Raw genomic sequence first — 17,435 nt, 5'->3', positions numbered from 1 at the left:
AGTAGAAATAGCGTTGTTGCACCTCATAGAAGATATCTTTGTCTTCTGAAATTATCCGTGTCTTCAAAATCCAAAGCAAACACGTGTCATAGATTCGTAAAAAAAAGTATTTTCAGAAAATCAAAGGAGCGCTCGCGTGTGCACCCCGCTCCAGCTTTTTTTTCCTGTCCACTGCTCACCGTCGGATATTGGAGACAATAAATTGATCTCTGTCATGCTCTGGCGGATCGTCTAATTAGCAGCCACGGCATCAGCACGCGTCTGCTCAAGTGGCGAAGCCTTAAGTTGCACGAACAGCTGTCGCATTCTAGAGACGTCCTCCTCGTCCTCGGGTGTCTTCTTGGCAGGCACAGCGACCGGCTTGGGGTCCTGCTTCTTGGGGTCTTTCTTGTTGCTGTTGAGCGCGTCCAGTTTCTTCTTGCGACTGGTTTCGAGATCCACCAGCGTCACCACGCGCTCCCACGGGTTCTCGTTCTTCAGATCGGCCACCATCTTCTCCAGTGTGGCCTGCTCGAACACGCGGTTGGACTGCATCTTGGACTCCTTGATGCGCTGGCGTTCGGCCAAAAACTGGGCCATGTTCTCTTCGGCCTTAACCTTGCATTCAATTGCCACCTTCTCCTGCTCCTGAGCCTTCAGCGCGATCTTCTCGTCGTACTCAAGCATAAATTTGCTGTCAACAATAAAATACACTACAGTCAGTCTCTGTGTTATAGTTCCCAGTTCACAGCCAACATACGTGAGCTCGTTGTCCTCTTCAACGACGGGGATCTGGGCAGAGATCTCCATTGGAGCAGGAGGGATCTCAGCCTGGAAGTCGGCAGGTGTGTCAACGGGTGCAGGGGCAAAGTCCATGGGCTGGTAGCTCTCCTCCATGGTCTGGTCAAAGCTCTGCTCCGTGTGCTCTTCGTACGCTCCATTCGTGTCGGCATCGGTGGGCTCCACCGCGTAGAAACTGCAGATAAAGAATGAAAATGCGGATTAACAAACGTCGATAAGATACTCTAGTAATAACTTCATTTCTTACTCTCCACTGTTGCCAGCAGGCGGTGCAAAGTCCGAAATCTCCTGGGGCACGTCGTCCTCCACGGGGTTGCTGTCTCCGAACGGGTCTGACATCTCGATCTCGGTCAATCTGAGCTAAAAGCTTGCAAATGCGGCGGTTCAGTCGTGCACGTGGGATTTCGACTTTGGCTCCCCCCTTTTTACTGAAACGACGAAAACAGCACATACAAACACCAAGTGATCGCAATGTACAGCACACGATTATCTCGCAGGGCTTCAATTTGAGGTTTTTCCAAAAATAAGCCACCATCGGGAAGCAGTTTCTAAAATCAACTAATTTCTAAGCAAACCGAACTTAAGCAGAACCTACCACATATGTGGTCTACACCAGTGCGTGTGGTGCACATTCCGTCGAATCGACTGGTGGCTAGCGTTTGTAGCCCTCCTTTGCCAGACCCCAGCGAGTCGAAAACGCCGCCACAGTAGGAAAACCAAGCCAATCCGACGTCAAAATGGTCAAGCAGAAAAACCACACCGCCCGTAACAACACGGTGAAGGCCCACCGCAACGGTATCAAGAAGCCGAAGAACCACCGCTTCCACTCCACGCGCGGCGTATGTCGTTTCCCCACTTCATTCCACTATGCTTTACAGAAACACTGACCTATAGTTTTTCTTCATACAGCTGGACCCTAAGTTCCTGCGCAACCAGCACTGGGCCAAGAAGTTCGACAAGAAGCACCGCAACCGCAAGAACAAGAACAAGGTTCGAACTTCGTACATAAATGAACTTTGTCATCGTGTTGCTTACCGAATTGTAACCAATGATACAGGAGGAATAAGTTAAGCGCCATGGACACTAGTCGACGGAGAGTTTCTCTATCTTGCGGGTTGCTCTTCCAGTGATCGCCAGGGCTCGGTATAGGCCGAGGATGGAAGAAAATGGAGTGTTATTCCTTCTTTTCCTTCTTCTGGATGAGTGGCGAGTTAGGGTCGGTCGTGGTTGATTGGGACGTGGCGCTACAGGGCACGGAGGAACAGGTTACTGGGACGTTGTGTCTGGAGGCGTCACGTCTTCGCTTGGAAAACCGAAAATGCAGTCTAAGAGCTAGGGGGAATGGCTGTTCCTCCCTCTCTTTTGTTTGCATTGAACGTCTCGACTTGGACTTGGACTATTGTTTACGATGACAGGGAGGCTAGAGCTACAGATATTTAAGACAGGGGGTGATGGTGTGGAGTATACTGAGCGTCGAGAGAACGGAGATGACGATCTATTCTATTTATCTACATTCTCTGAACCAAAGCGTGAGCATGGAAAACAACAAAACTGATCCGTTCTCAAGATGATCTCAGTATACTTCACAGTACGAGATACGTGTGTATACTGTATATCTCACATGTTGGATGACGAAGATGATGATTTCTAAATCTTATCTACATTTTCTGAAGTAGCTTCAAAAGCTGCTTAATGAAGATACAACTAGGCGTGATTCTTCATCCAAAAAAACATTCTTACTTAATTACTGTAGTAAATCTGATGAATGAAAAGTCGTAGTCTATTGATTAAATCAACCGATCCATCTTATTCTACCTTCACTGTCTTCTCCTTGGTCTCAACAGCGTGCTCTTCCTTCACGTGTTCCTCCTTCGAATCATCAGTCTTGCCGCTCTTCTTTGCAGTCTGTTGACCTGGCACTGGTGGGTCGATGATAGAACGCACATTGTATTTCTTGAATCGGTGAAAGTCCGTCAAGATGCTGAAGCCACATGTGTTCCGAAAGACTTCAACCATCAGGACAGAGCGGGGCGCGGTGAGATTCACCTTGGTCTTCTCTTCACCAACCAGGTCCACAAGAGTGTCGATGACGTCCATGCTGATCAGGTTAGTGCAGTTACGTCGCTTGAACTCAACAGCAAACTCAAAGGTCTCGTCCTTTCCAGCAGCTTTCTGCTCGTCCTTAAACGCCTCCAGATGCGCCTTTATCATCGGACCAGCAAGTTCCTTGATGGCCTCCACACTAGAATAGCCAACCTTCTCCAATGGAATCATCCTCTGGATGAACCTGGACGCAAAGTCCTTGGTGCTTTCCACTTCCTCAAACACCTTGCTTAGAAGAGCAGTGGGCGACAGACGGTCGTCCTTGAATTGGATCAACACGGCGCCTTTGACGCCTGTGTCGAGGGCCGTGAACCTGCCAGTTTGACGCTTTTTGGCCTGCGTTTGCAGCGCTGCAATCTCTTCCTGAAGTTTCTTTTGCACGGAATCTCCTTCACCTACTCCGTCCTCCTCGGTGTCCTGATTCGCCTCTTCAGGCGCTGGGAAGAAGCGATCGGCCGCCTCGTTCAGAATATTCAGGGCGTCACTGACACTCTGTCGTTCTTTAATTTTGTCGCACGTCACCAGGACAGCGCCATGGCCTTTAGCGTTAGCTGCAGCACCCAGAGCGCCCTTATGGCGCTTCTGGTTGCCGTCACGGCCGCTCATCCATTGCTTCTTGCGCTTTTCGCCACCTTCGCGTGCCATGTTCACCACCCGAAAATGACTCAAATCAATCAAAGTCTATTGTCATCCAATAAGATGACTGGAAAAATATTTACTGACCACTATCAACCAATAGAAATTAGTGAAGGTATTGGTCGTCAACGACTTTGTCATTTAGCTAACGATAAGCAATGACGACTGCACTGGCGGACCACGTGCTGCTCCTGGGCTCGAGCCAGGGGAACGAGCTGCTCGTCGCTGATGCGTCTACTGGCGGGCAACTCTATTGCTTCAAAAACTGTCGCTCGGCGCTCAATGGAGTCCACCCAGTGCCGCGCACGGACCACTTGGTGGTAGTGCAGGAAGGCAAGTTGGCGCTCAACCTCTGGAACTGGGGCAAGGACATGCCCGTGTGGAAGTGTCATGTGGCCGAGAAGATGGGTCCAATCACGTCTTCAAGTTGCGGCAACTTCCTCTTCGCCGGTGCTGAGTCAGGCAAAATTTACGTCTGGGACGTCAAGACTGGCGAGCTGGTGACGGTATTCGACGCGCACTACAAGCGCGTGTCGGCTTTGGCACTTACGTCGGATGATTCGCACTTAGTCACAGCAGGTGAAGACGCTTTGGTGCATGTATGGAGACTCGTGGACTTGCTAGACGAACCAGACGCAGCTTCGAGCTTCCAACAAGGTGTCACACCCGTGGTGAGCTTCACAGACCACGTGCTACCCGTCACGTCGCTGCATGTGGGTCTAGGCGGTGTGAATGCCCGCATCTACACCTCCTCTCTGGATCGTACGTGCAAGATCTGGTCGCTCAATTCGCCTCAGTGCCTGTACAGCGTCTCCTGTCCGTCGTACGTCAACGTGTGCATTGCTGACCCCATGGAGCAGCGGCTATTCATGGGCTGTGGCAATGGACACATCTACGCACTGGACTTGAATGCTGCTGCCACATCCGTCACAGCAGCGACGGCACGTGTGGCTAATGCTTCGACAGGATCTTCGTCTACCAACGCTGCTCCTTGGGGTCCCGAGGCGCTGCTGCCGGATTCGTTCGAGGGTCATGAAAGCAGTGTCACTACACTGCAGATCCACGCCAGTGGGGCCTTCTTAATGTCAGGAGACGAGAGCGGGGCTGTGCATGTGTGGGACAGCATCAGTCGCCAGTCACTACGCAACATCAAGTTGTTCAAGGGCAAAGTCACAGCGCTGGTTTTGCTTCCTAGACCACGACACCTTTTCCGTCAGGCGAAGACAGCATTCAATATGGAGAGCGAAGACTTGGACGACATGTTGGCCACACCCCTACCAGTCGCCCCGCTCAAGAAATATATGAACGCCACCGACAACTAGTAGTGTTGCTATTCTGTCTGGTGCTTCATAAAAAAATAGACTTTGCATGCATGTATTTCTTTTTTTACATTTACTTGCTCTTTATTTCGGTCTATGGGACGCGGCGAAGAAAGGAGAGGAAAAAGCACTAGCAATCGCCTACGATGATGGAAGATGGAGCGATAAGGGAGGCTCAGCCTACGGGGGAATTCGAGGAGGCGTCGACGCCGAAGCTCCAGGAGCGGATGGATAAGGCTACTGAAGACCAGGTATATTCAGATTGGAGAAGCTCGTTTGCATACAATGCTGATACGTCTGTTGAAATGTAGGAACGGCAACTGGATGTGATCTTCACGGGCGTCAAGCGTCTCCACAACACAGCCAAGGCCACGAACGATGAAGTGGTCGCGCAGAATGTCATGCTGGAACAAGTGAGTGTGCAGGTCAGCGACACCGAAGTTGCCGTGCAGCAACAGACCAAGGCAGCGCGTAAAGTTGTCAGCGCACACCGCAAGCTCGGCTGCTACTACGTCATCATCTTGCTGCTGACTATAGCCCTGCTCGTCGTGATCTTCATTTAACTAACAGTTAAGATAACAGCGAATTTGCACTGCATTAGGGGTGAAAATGTTTAGCATTAATTTCTTAGTGCAACTTTAGCTATGTGGGCTGGACAGAGCATTGTGGTGGAGAAAGCAGCAGGAAGACGCTTTTCAGCACAATGAAAGAACGCGCTATCTCTGTCGGAGACTCAAGCAGCTCTCAGCACACGACCAGAAACAAGCATCCGCTTAGTAACGGTACGTCTCCGGCTTGTAGGGACCCGTGGGCTTGACGCCAATGTACTCGGCCTGCTCGTCCGACAGCACCGTCAGCTGAGCGCCCAGGTTGTCCAGGTGCAGACGAGCGACCTTCTCGTCCAGCTCCTTCGGCAGCACGTACACCTTACCGGTGGCGTACTTGCCAGAGTCACGCTCCTTCCACAGCTCAATCTGAGCCAACGTCTGGTTCGTGAACGAGTTGGACATGACGAACGACGGGTGGCCCGTAGCACAGCCCAAGTTAAGCAGACGGCCCTCAGCTAGGACGATAACAGCGTGGCCGTCCTCAAAGATGAAGCGGTCCACCTGAGGCTTAATGTTCTGACGCTTAGCGATCTTCGTGACGCCAGCCATGTCGATTTCGTTGTCGAAGTGGCCAATGTTGCCCACAATGGCGTTGTTCTTCATCTTGAGCATGTCCTTGGCCATGATAATGTCCTTGTTTCCCGTCGTGGTGATGAAGATGTCGGCCTCCGACACGACAGTCTCCAGACGCACCACCTGGAAGCCCTCCATGCACGCCTGCAGAGCGCAAATGGGGTCCACCTCCGTCACGTACACGATGGCACCGGCAGCCTTCATAGCCTGGGCGGAGCCCTTGCCGACGTCACCGAAGCCGCAGATCACGATGCGCTTGCCAGCCAGCATGACGTCCGTGGCACGCATAATGCCATCGGGAAGCGAGTGACGGCAGCCGTACAGGTTGTCGAACTTGGACTTCGTGACCGAGTCGTTGACGTTAATAGCGGGGAACAGCAGCGTGCCGTTCTTCTCCATCTGATACAGACGGTGGACGCCCGTCGTAGTCTCCTCAGACACACCCTTGCAGCGCTGGGCGATCTGAGTCCACTTCTTCGGGTTCGTCTTGAGCGTACGCGCGATGATGTTGAGCACGCACTTCATCTCGGCGTTGTCCGTCGAGTTCGGGTCGGGCACGGCGCCATTCTCGGCGAACGCCTTCTCGGCCTTGAAGCCCTCGTGGATGAGCAGCGTCATGTCGCCACCGTCGTCCACGATGATGTCCGGGCCGTCTCCCTTGCCGTCGTCCGTGGGCCACGTGATGGCGTTAAGTGTGCACTCCCAGTACTCCTCCAGGGTCTCGCCCTTCCAGGCGAACACAGCGGCTGAGCCGTCGCGAGCGATGGCAGCGGCGGCGTGGTCCTGCGTCGAGAAAATGTTGCACGAGCACCAGCGCATGTCACCACCCAGAGCCTTCAGGGTCTCGATGAGCACAGCCGTCTGGATGGTCATGTGGAGCGAGCCAGCCACACGAGCGCCCTTAAGCGGCTGCGAGGCGAACTCCTTACGGCTCTGCATGAGGCCGGGCATCTCGATCTCAGCGATCTCGATCTCCTTGCGGCCGAAGTCAGCCAGCGAGATGTCCGCCACACGGTAGTCTCCAAGTGAAGCCATTGTTGAAAGTAGGGGGGGGTGAAAGGTGGCTGGGCTTGTGGACGCAAATTCCAAAGTGGCCTGTCGCCGAGAAGGCTTAGGTAGAGGAGGGCCCTACACCAATCGTTACAGGTGGTACCTCACTTATCGAAATATGCATTTCAATAGGATACGTATAAGCTGATAACAGATCTTTCACGAAGTACATAAGGGTACCGGTAATCAATATTTATTTTTTGATACCTGTCTAAATATATTTAGCTAAGCTATTTAATAACCGCAGGTAAACTTTGGAAAATATATTTTTGCACCTCATCCCTGATCTGCATCCGTTGTCAGAAACTCCCGCGAATCTTTTTGCAGAGGCATCCGAAGGCGATGGCAAACGTAAACGACGCCTTGATGCGCCGTGGGAAGCTTGAAGGCAATGCATCTACCGCCAAACGGAAGCGCACCAGCAAGAGCTCCTGTGACGACAATGTTGCTTGCAAGAAGTCGAGGAGCTCAATGTCCACGTGGCTCTCACCTGCAGCTCAAAGCAAACCCACCAGATCAACCATCACGCCCGAGCCGAAAGCTGCAACTTGCGTAAAGGAATTAATGTCTCCGAGCAAGGCTCTCCCTTCGACGCAGTCGTATATTGACGTGGGTCAACGCAGCTTTGGCAAGCTCGTCACTTGTTCCAAATGTGGACTGCTGTACACAGCTGGGGAGGAGGAGGACGAGAAGGAGCACCAGAAATTCTGCAAACGGATGAAACGTGGCGTCACGTTCTCTAAGTGGAAGAAGGAACGAGTGCTGAAAACGGTTTCAGATACTAAAGCACGGATATTGGAGATCCGAGGGGAAGACCCTAGCTCACACGTCAAGAAGCTGCTGGAGATCAAGGAAGTACTCGACGACGCATTGGGTTTTGTCGAAGAGAAGGTATTCTTGCAGCGCCCCACCTTTGTATACATCCAGGACCGTCAGGTCGTTGGGTGCATTAATACGGAGCGCATTTCAGAGGCCTTTACTTTGGACAAGACTGCTTCAAACTTGGTTACCAAAGATGACGAGAACTCTGTAGCTTCTGAAGGTGCAGTTACTGCGTCTATCGATTCGAGATCTGCGGTTGTCGGCATCTGTCAGCTGTGGGTGCACCCTTCTTTCCGCAGGAAAAACATCGCAACAAGAATGGTGGACGTTGTACGCGAGAAGTCAATCTACGGAATGCATGTGGCCAAGGACCAAATTGCCTTCGCGCAACCGACGCGAAATGGGCTGCAGTTTGCACAAAAATACATGGAACCGGCCGAGGTGCTTATTTATTGAAGAGAAGTTTTTCTCATCGATAGTTGGGAGGATCTGTAAGCTAAAAACTATAACATGACTACGGTAGGGGATTTTGTCTCGAATCCTTTGCTTTGGAAATGAGCGAGGCAAAGTGAAAATTATACTGGTAATTCTTGCAGGTGCAACAAAAAAAGTTGCCTCAAAATTAAATTTGCATTTCAAAACTTGGTTGATAAAACCTCGAAAGGATGTCAACTACACATGGCAAGCCCGCGGGGGGCCTGGAGTGCATGGCGACGATGGACGACATCACGGAAGAGGACGGCAACTACTGCGAGTTCCAGACGTCGCCCAGCGGTTTGTGGCATCCCGCGCTCTTTTGCGCGGACGTGGTGGAGCAGCTTCTGGCATCGCAATTCCACACGTACATGAAGAAGGTTCAGGAGGCGGACTGCAAGGCGGAGCTGCGTCGCCTGGTGGCAAAGGGGCCTCCTATCTGGCTGGAGGACAAGCATGCTCTGCCCATTCCTGAGGGAGACACACACATCACAAAAGTGTGGTCTGCTAAAGACAACGAGGAACGCAGTGCCAAGCTGGACGGAGCTGTGGAAGGGGAAGCTCGTGATTCTTTGTGGAAAGAGCTGCGGCAACTCATGGATGCCATGGAGGAAGACAAGGAGGAAGTTCGATAAGCACAGAGACGGGATAGATGATTTCTGCGAGAATAGATTCATCTACCGGTAGACATTTCACTAGAATTTTTTCGTACATTATCCGATATGCTGCTCAGTAGATTCGGTTGGAGTGCGTTGCTGTGCTCAAGCGACGTGTGAGCAATTGTTGCGAGGTCACGCGCAATCGATAAGTCGTAGCATTTTTGCTTTTATCCTCAATTGTTCTTATAAACAGTGTGCTTCCCATCCGATTTCTTACGCCATCGAGTGGGTCACCTAAAAGTGAACATTTGTGTCTGGTATTGTGTGACGCGGAACTGCAGCAACGAGAATGTCACTTTTGATGCCAGGCACTCAAATGTGGCAGCTACGAGCAGGTCTTACTTAAATATGGCGAGGTGTAGCTGCGCTTCAGAAATTTGTTGGTTGCATGATTCTGACAGCACTCCATGAAATTGAAAATACTGTTTTTTTTAGATCGTCGTGGCCGGTGTACCAGACCAATATGCGTAGACGTCGATCGCTGAGTCACAAGAGGTGGCAAAGTGTTCGCCGCCATCACTTGATGCACCGCAGACAGGAAACTCTGAAGATGAAGCAAGGGTTGTAGTCGTAATGGTGCGTGATTCTGTGTCTGCGTTTGCTCATTACTCCCGCATTTTCCGTTGCGCAAAAGTCATAAAACTAATATCAAAGCCGATCCGATCTTCCAGTGAGCGACGCACCATGAAGCTCAGTTCGCCAACCGAATACGCCGCATGCTGATACTGAAGATACACCGCGTGTCTTCGTCGCCTTTACCTCCACAGACGTGCGTGCCGTTTAACAGGAACCCACCTCGTTTAACATCTACATTTTCACAACCGACACCTCCGTAGAGCAGGACCTCTCGTCCCAGCTATCCGGTTCAGGTTTCGAGCAATACGATCGCGTGAGGTCTTAGCGGCGTCATGGTCGTCTAGTGGCCATTAAAGCGGCGCTTCCTCCACTCGATCTTTGGACGCCACGCAGGCGGCAGCGGCGTGATGATGACATTCCCAGTGTGCCGTGAGTAAGAAAATAGAATTGGTCCCACGTCGCTTTCAGCCAATAAAACCGTGTATCACACCTTTCGCGCCGTTCGATTGGCTCACCACTTTAAAGAACAAGATGAATAATAGCCAACCATCTTGTGCAACACACACAAATCAAAATGGCTGGTCTTCAGCCAACAGAACTGCACCGCCACAACCTCTCTACGCACCACAAGCGTACTTTTTTGTATCCATGGATCTCGGGTTTTCCACCGCAAATCGATCTCTCTTGTTTTCAGTATGTCCCTCCTGACATCATCGAGTTTTGCAACAAAACGTCACTTTTTGCAGCCAACCTTTCCCTTACAAATTCCAAGTCAAGATTATAGCGATGACGATGACATCAACAGTGCTTCGCCAAAGTACGTCAGCCACCACACAAAGAAAAGCCGAAACAATGCGCTTTCATCTATAGAGCTCTTCAACGCCATCGTCTATGGCCGCTATCAGTCATTCCGAGATTTCCAGTCGACTGCGCACGTGCATTCCCACCGGCAAACGCCAGATCCACGTCGGCAATCATGATGTCTGTATCGCAGTTCAAGAAAGAGGCCAACTGGTTCATGGTCTACTACCTGTCGGTGGTCCACCTCGGAGCACTCGAAGGTTTACGTCGTCTCTTCTCCTGCAAATGGGAAATGTTCCCATTATTCGTCTTCATCTACTACCTGACGGGTCTGGGCATCACAATGGGCGCTCATCGTCTATGGGCGCACCGCAGCTACAAGGCGCACGGCATCGTGCGCTTCTTCCTCATGCTCTGCAACTGTATGGCCAACCAGGGCACCATTTTCCACTGGAGTCGTGACCACCGTGTGCACCACAAATACTCGGACACGGTGGCGGACCCGCACGACTCTGGTCGTGGCTTCTTCTTCGCTCACATGGGCTGGTTGCTTGTCAAGAAAGACCCGCGTGTGCTGGAGGCCGGTACTAAGCTCAACTATGACGATCTGTGGGCTGACTGGACCGTCGTGATGCAGGAGAAGCTCAACCCGTGGGGCAATTTATTTATGTGCTTCGTCTTCCCCACGATCGTGGGCGTACAAGCCATCGGCGAGGACTGGAAAAACGCGCTTTTCGTCCTTGGTTTCCTGCGCTATGTGGCTGTACTTCACGCGACGTGGCTCGTCAACAGCGCCGCTCATTTCTATGGCTACCAGACCTATGACAACATTCCCCCGCGTGAGAACTGGTTCGTGTCGCTCTGGGCTATTGGCGAAGGCTGGCACAACTGGCACCACAAGTTCCCGTACGACTACGCCACAAGCGAGTTCGGCGCCACGGCACAGTTCAACCCTACTAAGCTTACGATCGACTTCATGGCCCTTCTGGGTCTTGTCACGGACCGCAAGCGTGCCACTGAGATCTGGTCAAAGATCAAGGAATCCAAGGAAAAGGGCTCCAAGTTCCAGGATCCCAATGGAGACGACCCCAACCAGGCTTTCTCCGAACTCAAGGCCAAAGCCAATTAAAACAGCCTAGTCAGTCAGCATGTTTTGTACATCCCGGTGTCTTCGCTTGTGGTGAGGAGCATAGGATTAAGAATATTTTCGCTAACAAGCTTACCTTATTGATCGAAACAAATGTGCTCTGTTTATGTGAGGATCTACTTTTGCTTGCCACATTTCGGGATAATTTTAGTTTTGTGGCAGCTTTGCGAGTTGCAAGTTGCAACTTTTGACGTGATGACAGAGCCCCGGCCACTGGCAGGCAGGCTGCCAGCGGATGAGAGTGCATCTACTGCAACAGAAGTCGAACAGCGGAAGAATCCGTTAGAGAGGGTCAGTGGAGATGAGCCTCAGGATGAAGCTGAGACTCCGTTTGTGATATCAAAACCTTTGGACAAGTTGAAAGCCTTCGCGTTGCAACTTATGGAGCAGTTTTTCACGCAACACAAGCTAGAAGAGACTTTATCAACGTTGCAAGCCGAACTCGAACGAAAAGGAATTCCCCGCCCAGACGACCAGCTCTGGTTTGAAATGCACAACAGTTGCCGCGTTGCACTGACTCGAGGAAGTTCAAGTTGCAGCAGTACGTTAGAGAAGCTTTTAGCCTTCTGCGTGTCACCCCAAGCAGCAAGAACAGCTAGATCACTCGTATTGGATGTCAAAGCCCCACCAGTGTGCCTAGCATCACCGCAACCTAAGAGTATCTCGAAGCTTAAACAGACGTCTTTTTCACTGAAACAAGCCTACAGTCAAATGCTCTCGCCTGTTGTTCGACCAAGTCAAAGACACAAATACGGGGCCCCTTCAACACCCGCTCGTCCACAAACTAATGCTTCGGTATCAACGACTAAAGGAGAGTTATCCAGTGCACTTTCAGAGCTTGAAGTGGACAGCGTTCAGAATGACCTAAGACCGTCTTCATCTTCGGAACTAAAACCTGTTGAAACCAAGCAGCTGTCATCCAGCAAAAAGCGTAAACCCAAGAAGAAACGGACTTATGACAACGAAAGCAACAACAAAGCTAGACCCCATCCAAGCCCACATCCTGCACGGACTGAAAGCTCAATGGTGATGGCGTTCGACGAGCAGATCAAGCGAGACTTATCCTGTGGTCGCATTTTGGCTCGAGAGCTCCGAAATCTCCGTGTTGAGCAAGCAAAATGCAACTCACTACGTCGAAGTACTGCATCATTAGAAACAGTGCTGGCACGACATGACCCATACGATAAAGAACTCGTTCGCGAACGCTATGGCTTCATCCATCGTGTAGAATGTGCATTATGTGCATTCCCGTTTTTGCCTGTCAACTTGCCACATCGAGTGTCTTTCAAGTGCATCATGGATTTACATGCACTCTGGGGCTATCAACCTCCTCAGCGCGAAGTCGCAGCTCGGTATCGTCCACCATTTTGCTATGATGCAGTTAGTGTTTGTCGGATGTGTGGGCCAATTCTCTTCGAACACACCACTGCAACTCCCGACGCCTACAACGATCAAACAATTGCACGCGCAAGTTCACTCAGTGGCCTTGCAACTCCAAAAGCAAAAACGCGAACAGTTGCCGATTCTTGCGAACGACAATCACTCTGTTCCGATCCGTATGCTTTGCCACCATTATTTGGTGACGATGTGATCGAAAATGGAGACAGCTACACAAGCGAAGAAGTGGCCAACGAAGTGCTGCAAGGCAACGGCGCTGGAGTTATGCAAGAGTCCCCTGCAAAAGCAATTGTATACTCCCAGCAACAAACCGACACAGTGGCGTTCATGAGCTCCAAGGAGTGGGAAGTTATTCACCCATTGCGAAGCAACATTCGGCAAGTCATGGAGAGCACGGTTAACCACAAAGTAATTAACAAAACTCAGTAGATGGATGGAAACCATGGCATTGCATTGACATTTCGCTTAACAGCATAACGCCTCTAGCAAAATGACCATACGCTTAAGCGCTGTCCTCGCCCTGGAACTGGTACGTCACGTGGCACTTGCCGCAGTAGTGACGGTCAAAGTGGGTGGCCATGAACACACCGGCACCGCACTGAGGCGCAGGGCACTCCTTCTTAAGGCGCTGGATCTTGCCATTGTCGTCCACCTTGTAGTACTTCAGCACAGCAAGTTTGACCTTGCGGTGCTTGTGTTTGATCTTCTTAGGCTTGGTGTACTGTTTTTTCTTACGCTTCTTGCCACCACCACGCAGACGCAACACCAGGTGCAGGGTCGACTCCTTCTGGATGTTGTAGTCCGACAGAGTGCGGCCATCCTCGAGCTGCTTGCCGGCGAAGATCAGACGCTGCTGGTCAGGCGGGATGCCTTCCTTGTCCTGGATTTTCTGCTTGACATTGTCAATGCTGTCCGACGGCTCCACGTCGAGCGTGATGGTTTTGCCCGTAAGGGTCTTGACGAAAATCTGCATTTTCTGTTGAGGTCAAACACAGCGCGTTAGCCTCACAACAGTCTACAAATGCCCTTACCACGTCGGTGTTTTTCGGCCACTAAGCGTGAGAGAAGAAGACCAGTCCGAGAAGAATTATTCTTGTCCACTTCCGTCTTCTCATTGGCTGAAATTCTTCCTCAAGCTTCTCTCGCCGCTCGTGCTCTCCGATGACCGACGCGGCTTTGGGCAAGTAACCATGCATCATACATATACCTACGGATCAAGCATCAGCGAGAGGCCATACAAGACCTCCGCGCCGACGCCTAATCCGATCCTTGATACACGCAGGACGCGGATGATTTCTTGCAAGCGACGGCTGCTGGACATGTGAGACCCACCCAGAGGCGTTAGGGATTGGCAGCGCGTCGCTTGACCCGAAAGCGCTGGCGTCTGGAGCGAGTGGAGCATCGAGGATCGGGATCCGCAGGTCTTGGTCATGGACGCGAAGTAGAGAGCAACATACCGTCAGGCGGTTTCCAAATCCAAACTGGCAAATGGGCCGAGCTGCTCAATGTTCCGAGTTGGCTGGCAACCACCCGATTCTTTTCAAAACCGGTATGGCTGAAGGTTAAGTACGGCTGACAATGATTGGCTGAAAAATGAGGTCTTTGAGCGACGCGGATTAGTTGTAAATTAGTTTACTTTGTAAACGTATTTACTTTAATATTTTGAGAGAGAATTAAGTGATAGACCTTTGATAACGAATGCACTTCAACTGTCGCCGTCGGCTAACAGACGCCGTCGGAGCTAACGGTAGGTTTAAGGCGTACCAAATACAGCAGACAGCAGCCTAATTGGTGGCTCAGACACCGCGTATAGTGCTAAGAGCTCCCTGGTGAGGCAAATTTTATTGGACAGAGAATTAATTGCATCAAAACTATGCTGTCGTATCAGCTCAGCATGTATTTAAGCCAAAATGTGATGCTGGCCCTAAGGATTTCTCGTCGGCAATACGTATAAGATTAAACATTTTCTTCCAAGACTGAAGCTAAGCTCCAACCCAGAAAAAAGCCTTGCTGCAAATTTAGAAATGCACTCTTTTTTTAAAGAGTTTATTTCTAAGCCTTTTGAATATATAGTTTTGCCTCTTTCTAATTTTAGTATCTGACAGCTTCTTTTGTCAAGATGCTGGTACCTTGTACCGATCTGACCTTCAACTTGCTGTTCCGAGAGGCCATTTTTAGCTTGCGAACACTTTTTGACAAGGCCTAAAGTTGAAGGCTGTCGAAGTTGTTCTCGTGTTGAAAAGAACTTGCGATACTCGTGTGTTAAGATTCCTCCAGACGTTGCAGTAATTGACGGACACTCTTCATGGGCACACTTGAGGTGTTCTCTCACGCCTACTGTGCTGGCAGGAATTCGTGTGTGTTGGTGGATGCCTGGCTGGAACTTTTCTTAAGCTTCTGTACTTTGTTAGTGGTGTGTGGTCTGCTCGTAGCTTCGCGCTGTTGCTGGATCTGTGGACGTAGACGAATCCATCGCGTGCTAACTAGAACGACTCGAGGAATGGCACGGCGCATACGTCGTCGCTTACGTAAATGTGGAATCCGAATCGCTGGACGAACGTCACCTTTGCCACTTGCGGTGATTAAGAAAGACGCTACTGCTGCACACATTCACGGTCACAAGAACTCTCAACAGCAGGGAGAAGCCTTCATCTTGCAGACACAGCGGATGCAACACATGGACCTTGCTGCACAATCTTCACCACTTACGGAAGAGCTATCACAACCACAAATTCCTCCACTTATGCTTTCCGACGGCCATAACAATGTATTGTCTTCTGCCCTCCCTGAAGAGGAAAAGCGAGCTGCTGTTTGTGCTGGTTCAGTGACGGTGAAGAAACGTGATTCAAGCAAACCCATGGTCATAACCAGACAGCGATCAAAAAGTGCGATGGACCCTCCCAAGTCGCCTACCAGCTCCAAAGTACGAGCCGTATCAATCTCCGTAGCACGGAACCCACGCCACATTCTTGGCGTGAGGATAAGTGGGAGTCGCACAGACTCCGCAGATTCAGCCATGTCGTCAGAGCGCTTACGGACCAACTCTTCCAAAAAGTGGTTCCAAATTTTCAAAAAGCGAATGCCTTCTCGTGCGCATTCCCAAGCTCTTTTCAATGAACCATCGTACGCCACAAAGAATGGAATGGCCGAATTGTCACCAGAAGACCGAGCTGTAAATGAACGAAGAGCCAGCATGCAGTTACGAGATAAAAGACGCGTAAGTGTCGGCGTTAGTTCCCATGTACAATTCGAAGTCGGTGGTGATCAAGCTTCAGTATATGAAGTCAAACTACGTGAAGTGAACCTGGTAAAACGATTAGCCTCTGGGCCGTTGAGCGAGGTGTATGCAGCGATCTGGCGTGATACAAAAGTTGGCGTCAAATTGCTCATGCCTCGAGAAGGTGTCGTAGACAATTTAGAAGAGGCGGTCAAGAATTTCAGACGCGAAATTTGGGTTATGCATGCACTGAAACACCCAAATATTGTCAAATTACTCGGTGCAAGTCTGACGCAAAGCTGCTATGTTCTCGTTATGGAATACATGCCCAACGGTTCCTTATACGATTACTTACGAGATGCAGCTAACTTCTTCCCGCACCAACTTATTGTCACTAGTGCCTTTGACATTGCCTCCGGAATGGCTCATACTCATGCTTGCGACGTATTACAACGAGATTTAAAGTCCAAGAACTGCCTACTCTCCGAAAATCTAGTCGTCAAAGTATCCGACTTTGGTCTCGCACGGTTCAAAAGTCTTCAATACGGCTCATACACTTGGGTCGGCACGCCGTTCTGGGCTGCTCCAGAGGTGATTCGACACGAACCTTACGATGAAAAAGCAGATGTTTATTCGTTTGGTATCGTGCTTTGGGAGCTCGTGGAGCGCAAAGATCCTTATGACAACCTTAATGCCTTTCAAGTGCCACTTCAAGTGGCAAATGAGGGCCTCCGACCGGCAGACTTCACACGACCAGCACCTCTTGGACTCGAGCAATTGATGCGTCAGTGCTGGGATGCTGATCCCGAGCAACGTCCTTCCTTCGTTGACATTTCCCATACGCTAGGCACATGGCTAAGGACCAAAAGCTGTCAAGGAGACGACGCTCGAGTGAAGAGTATCGCTGAAAACGATGCCAGTATCGACTTGTCTGCTCACATTCAAAGAGGGAAAATTACAGCTACACAGGCGGAACTCCATCGGTTCGCTGAGTCTCACGACGCCAATGCCAAGGTCATCCCGATCACGCTGTCTTCTCTACGTAAAGGACTGTCGACCTCTAGACTACAGCGTGCGCGGTCCACTAAAAACATCATGACAGCGAGTGAGTTTGAGGAATTACGGGTCAATTCTACCTTGGGAATCCCCGGTCTCGAGGAACTTGGAGGATCAAAAGGTAAATTCAGCAGTAGTGGCTCCATTCCCCAGCGTAGAAGACTACCAAACATCCATTTCACGCAACTCGAAGCCAATTCTGACACTGAATAAAGA

At 50.7% G+C, this 17,435-nt stretch overlaps 12 protein-coding genes across 12 annotated transcripts; 8 read left to right on the top strand and 4 right to left on the bottom strand.

Annotated features, from left to right (window-relative positions):
• Positions 1-89: 89 nt before the first annotated feature.
• On the bottom strand, positions 90-1,193 carry PITG_10203 (uncharacterized protein; the record flags this gene model as incomplete). The annotated part of the gene is made up of 3 exons (XM_002902680.1): positions 90-673; positions 740-955; positions 1,028-1,193. The coding sequence occupies 3 exons, from the start codon at positions 1,117-1,119 to the stop codon at positions 232-234; spliced, it is 750 nt and encodes a 249-aa protein (XP_002902726.1).
• Positions 1,194-1,461: 268 nt separating this feature from the next.
• PITG_10202 (uncharacterized protein) lies at positions 1,462-2,159 on the top strand (the record flags this gene model as incomplete). The annotated part of the gene is made up of 3 exons (XM_002902679.1): positions 1,462-1,619; positions 1,690-1,770; positions 1,838-2,159. 3 exons carry the CDS (start codon positions 1,518-1,520, stop codon positions 1,844-1,846), a joined length of 192 nt encoding a protein of 63 aa, XP_002902725.1.
• Positions 2,160-2,586: 427 nt separating this feature from the next.
• PITG_10201 (uncharacterized protein) lies at positions 2,587-3,528 on the bottom strand (the record flags this gene model as incomplete). Its single annotated transcript, XM_002902678.1, has 1 exon — positions 2,587-3,528. One exon carries the CDS (start codon positions 3,526-3,528, stop codon positions 2,587-2,589), a length of 942 nt encoding a protein of 313 aa, XP_002902724.1.
• Positions 3,529-3,677: 149 nt separating this feature from the next.
• Positions 3,678-4,841, top strand: PITG_10200 (WD domain-containing protein, putative; the record flags this gene model as incomplete). The annotated part of the gene is made up of 1 exon (XM_002902677.1): positions 3,678-4,841. One exon carries the CDS (start codon positions 3,678-3,680, stop codon positions 4,839-4,841), a length of 1,164 nt encoding a protein of 387 aa, XP_002902723.1.
• A 143-nt stretch (positions 4,842-4,984) lies between these two features.
• PITG_10199 (uncharacterized protein) lies at positions 4,985-5,401 on the top strand (the record flags this gene model as incomplete). Its single annotated transcript, XM_002902676.1, has 2 exons — positions 4,985-5,089; positions 5,150-5,401. 2 exons carry the CDS (start codon positions 4,985-4,987, stop codon positions 5,399-5,401), a joined length of 357 nt encoding a protein of 118 aa, XP_002902722.1.
• Positions 5,402-5,611: 210 nt separating this feature from the next.
• On the bottom strand, positions 5,612-7,054 carry PITG_10198 (adenosylhomocysteinase; the record flags this gene model as incomplete). Its single annotated transcript, XM_002902675.1, has 1 exon — positions 5,612-7,054. One exon carries the CDS (start codon positions 7,052-7,054, stop codon positions 5,612-5,614), a length of 1,443 nt encoding a protein of 480 aa, XP_002902721.1.
• A 357-nt stretch (positions 7,055-7,411) lies between these two features.
• On the top strand, positions 7,412-8,347 carry PITG_10197 (N-acetyltransferase, putative; the record flags this gene model as incomplete). The annotated part of the gene is made up of 1 exon (XM_002902674.1): positions 7,412-8,347. The coding sequence occupies one exon, from the start codon at positions 7,412-7,414 to the stop codon at positions 8,345-8,347; it is 936 nt and encodes a 311-aa protein (XP_002902720.1).
• Positions 8,348-8,556: 209 nt separating this feature from the next.
• PITG_10196 (uncharacterized protein) lies at positions 8,557-9,000 on the top strand (the record flags this gene model as incomplete). The annotated part of the gene is made up of 1 exon (XM_002902673.1): positions 8,557-9,000. One exon carries the CDS (start codon positions 8,557-8,559, stop codon positions 8,998-9,000), a length of 444 nt encoding a protein of 147 aa, XP_002902719.1.
• A 1,519-nt stretch (positions 9,001-10,519) lies between these two features.
• PITG_10195 (acyl-CoA desaturase) lies at positions 10,520-11,642 on the top strand (the record flags this gene model as incomplete). Its single annotated transcript, XM_002902672.1, has 1 exon — positions 10,520-11,642. The coding sequence occupies one exon, from the start codon at positions 10,577-10,579 to the stop codon at positions 11,528-11,530; it is 954 nt and encodes a 317-aa protein (XP_002902718.1).
• A 929-nt stretch (positions 11,643-12,571) lies between these two features.
• On the top strand, positions 12,572-13,403 carry PITG_10194 (uncharacterized protein; the record flags this gene model as incomplete). Its single annotated transcript, XM_002902671.1, has 2 exons — positions 12,572-13,287; positions 13,373-13,403. The coding sequence occupies 2 exons, from the start codon at positions 12,572-12,574 to the stop codon at positions 13,401-13,403; spliced, it is 747 nt and encodes a 248-aa protein (XP_002902717.1).
• Positions 13,404-13,448: 45 nt separating this feature from the next.
• Positions 13,449-13,919, bottom strand: PITG_10193 (ubiquitin, putative; the record flags this gene model as incomplete). Its single annotated transcript, XM_002902670.1, has 1 exon — positions 13,449-13,919. One exon carries the CDS (start codon positions 13,917-13,919, stop codon positions 13,449-13,451), a length of 471 nt encoding a protein of 156 aa, XP_002902716.1.
• A 1,332-nt stretch (positions 13,920-15,251) lies between these two features.
• Positions 15,252-17,432, top strand: PITG_10192 (protein kinase; the record flags this gene model as incomplete). Its single annotated transcript, XM_002902669.1, has 1 exon — positions 15,252-17,432. One exon carries the CDS (start codon positions 15,252-15,254, stop codon positions 17,430-17,432), a length of 2,181 nt encoding a protein of 726 aa, XP_002902715.1.
• Between the last annotated feature and the right edge of the window lie 3 nt (positions 17,433-17,435).

The sequence above is a fragment of the Phytophthora infestans genome, genomic scaffold (assembly GCF_000142945.1).
Source record: "Phytophthora infestans T30-4 supercont1.17 genomic scaffold, whole genome shotgun sequence".
Lineage (NCBI taxonomy): Eukaryota > Oomycota > Peronosporomycetes > Peronosporales > Peronosporaceae > Phytophthora > Phytophthora infestans.
Note: the sequence above shows the minus strand (reverse complement) of the source record. Positions and strands in the feature narration are given on the sequence as shown.